This window comes from Olea europaea, chromosome 13, assembly GCF_002742605.1.
Source record: "Olea europaea var. sylvestris chromosome 13, O_europaea_v1, whole genome shotgun sequence".
NCBI lineage: Eukaryota > Viridiplantae > Streptophyta > Magnoliopsida > Lamiales > Oleaceae > Olea > Olea europaea.
In genome coordinates this window covers 14,283,710-14,285,223 of record NC_036249.1, presented here as the reverse complement: position 1 = coordinate 14,285,223, position 1,514 = coordinate 14,283,710, and the positions used below count along the sequence as shown (strand labels likewise).

Genomic DNA, 1,514 nt, shown 5'->3' with positions numbered 1-1,514 from the left:
CGGCGCCCCCCCCCCCCCCCCCCCCCCCTCTTCTTCTTTATTTATTTATTTATTATTTTTTAACCTCATATTATTTCTTGTTTTTTGCTTTAATTGCTGGACAGCCTTTAAATTCCCATCGAAGGGACATCATGCATTAATTTTTGTTTAAATTTCATGATATTATATGCATAAACTTCTGCTGGATTCAGGTTTTATCACCAAAAGAATATGCTGTGTGATTTTCTCAAGGTTTTTGATTTTGCAGTTTGAATTATTAGAGAGTTCTTCGGTTGATGATGACCTTGCCAACTTAAAGAAAGAATTATCCGGAAGCACAAAGGTATCTCATTGTCCATTCGTTATATATTACGTTTTCTTCTCTCCCACTAAAAGTAATTTTTTCATTTGTTTATGGTTATGACTTCTTATGGAGACAACGCATGACTATTCTATTCAGTTTTCCCCGGCAGTGACTTCAAAACAATTTATTTCTTTTATTGCGTGGCAAATTTACATTAGAAAGTCTCCTCTTCAAGATATGTTGTAACTGGGTTATGTTAGATTTCCTTCAATCGTAAGCCATAGTTACTAAAAAATGTCACCATTTACTTAAAACAGAAGGGAGAGCTTCCGGCAGGGAGAACACGTGTTGCCAGTACAAGCTCATCATTAAAGTTTCAAGATCCTGAAATCGAAAATGAGCTGAATGAACTGAGGCAAAAAGCCAAAGAATACTAGTAAGGATTCTTGACTTCGAAAATCTGGTTTTCTGCATGAGAACAAGAAGGTTTATGCTTTTCAGCTGCGACCTTCGATTAAGGATTAAAGAACACGATGGAATTCATATCATTCGTCTTCATGTACATGGTTAAAACTGCATTGCAGTGTAGAGTTTGTATATTTACTACATGCTCTTGATGATTAGGTAACTTGTAAGCTTCTATACAAATTTTATTTGCTCCTAGACTCGTTTACGAGTCATTCTATCTTTATTATATACAGTATTATGCATTGGCTCCAAATTTTTTTTTTATTGCGGCTTACACTTTGCACTTTGTATTCCCAACTTTTGTTTCTTTGTATATTGTATAATTGTCTTAAACGCGATGGAGATTCCTACTGGCCATTTTCGTTTAAATATTGTTAAAGGTTGTGGTGAAAGTAATGGTGAAAATTTTGATAGGATATTTTCCGAAATGAGTTATGGTCAAAGAACACATCGTTTTAGACCCTTTTTAATTGTTATGAGAAAACTATGTTTTGCTCAATTTTATTCTTTATTCCTATCTTGCCAATCACCCCATTTTCTCTTTAAAATTGCCACCCCTTTCCATTGGTTCCGCAACTTTTTTATTGCAATAAAGATCGTTATTCTTCATTTATTGTCTCTTACAACATTTTTTTTTGCTTATTCTTATCCTCAACTTTTCAATATTTAGTACATCTTGTTCCTAATGATGATTTCGGTCCAAAAAGTGTGTTAAGAAGGAATAGAAAGACTTATTCAACCCTCATATTTTTAAATAGTAGTC

The 1,514-nt window shown here is 33.8% G+C and overlaps 1 protein-coding gene across 2 annotated transcripts in view; it reads left to right on the top strand.

Annotated features, from left to right (window-relative positions):
- LOC111407683 (membrane-associated 30 kDa protein, chloroplastic-like) overlaps nt 1-1,012 on the top strand; it is a 9,279-nt gene extending 8,267 nt beyond the window's left edge. For both annotated transcript variants that reach the window (XM_023037315.1, XM_023037314.1), the window contains exons 10-11: nt 248-322; nt 601-1,012. In XM_023037315.1, the coding sequence (XP_022893083.1) occupies nt 248-322; nt 601-720 (195 nt within the window). In that variant the 3' untranslated portion in view covers nt 721-1,012. The remainder of the gene's footprint in view (nt 1-247; nt 323-600) is intronic.
- The last annotated feature ends 502 nt before the right edge of the window (nt 1,013-1,514 follow it).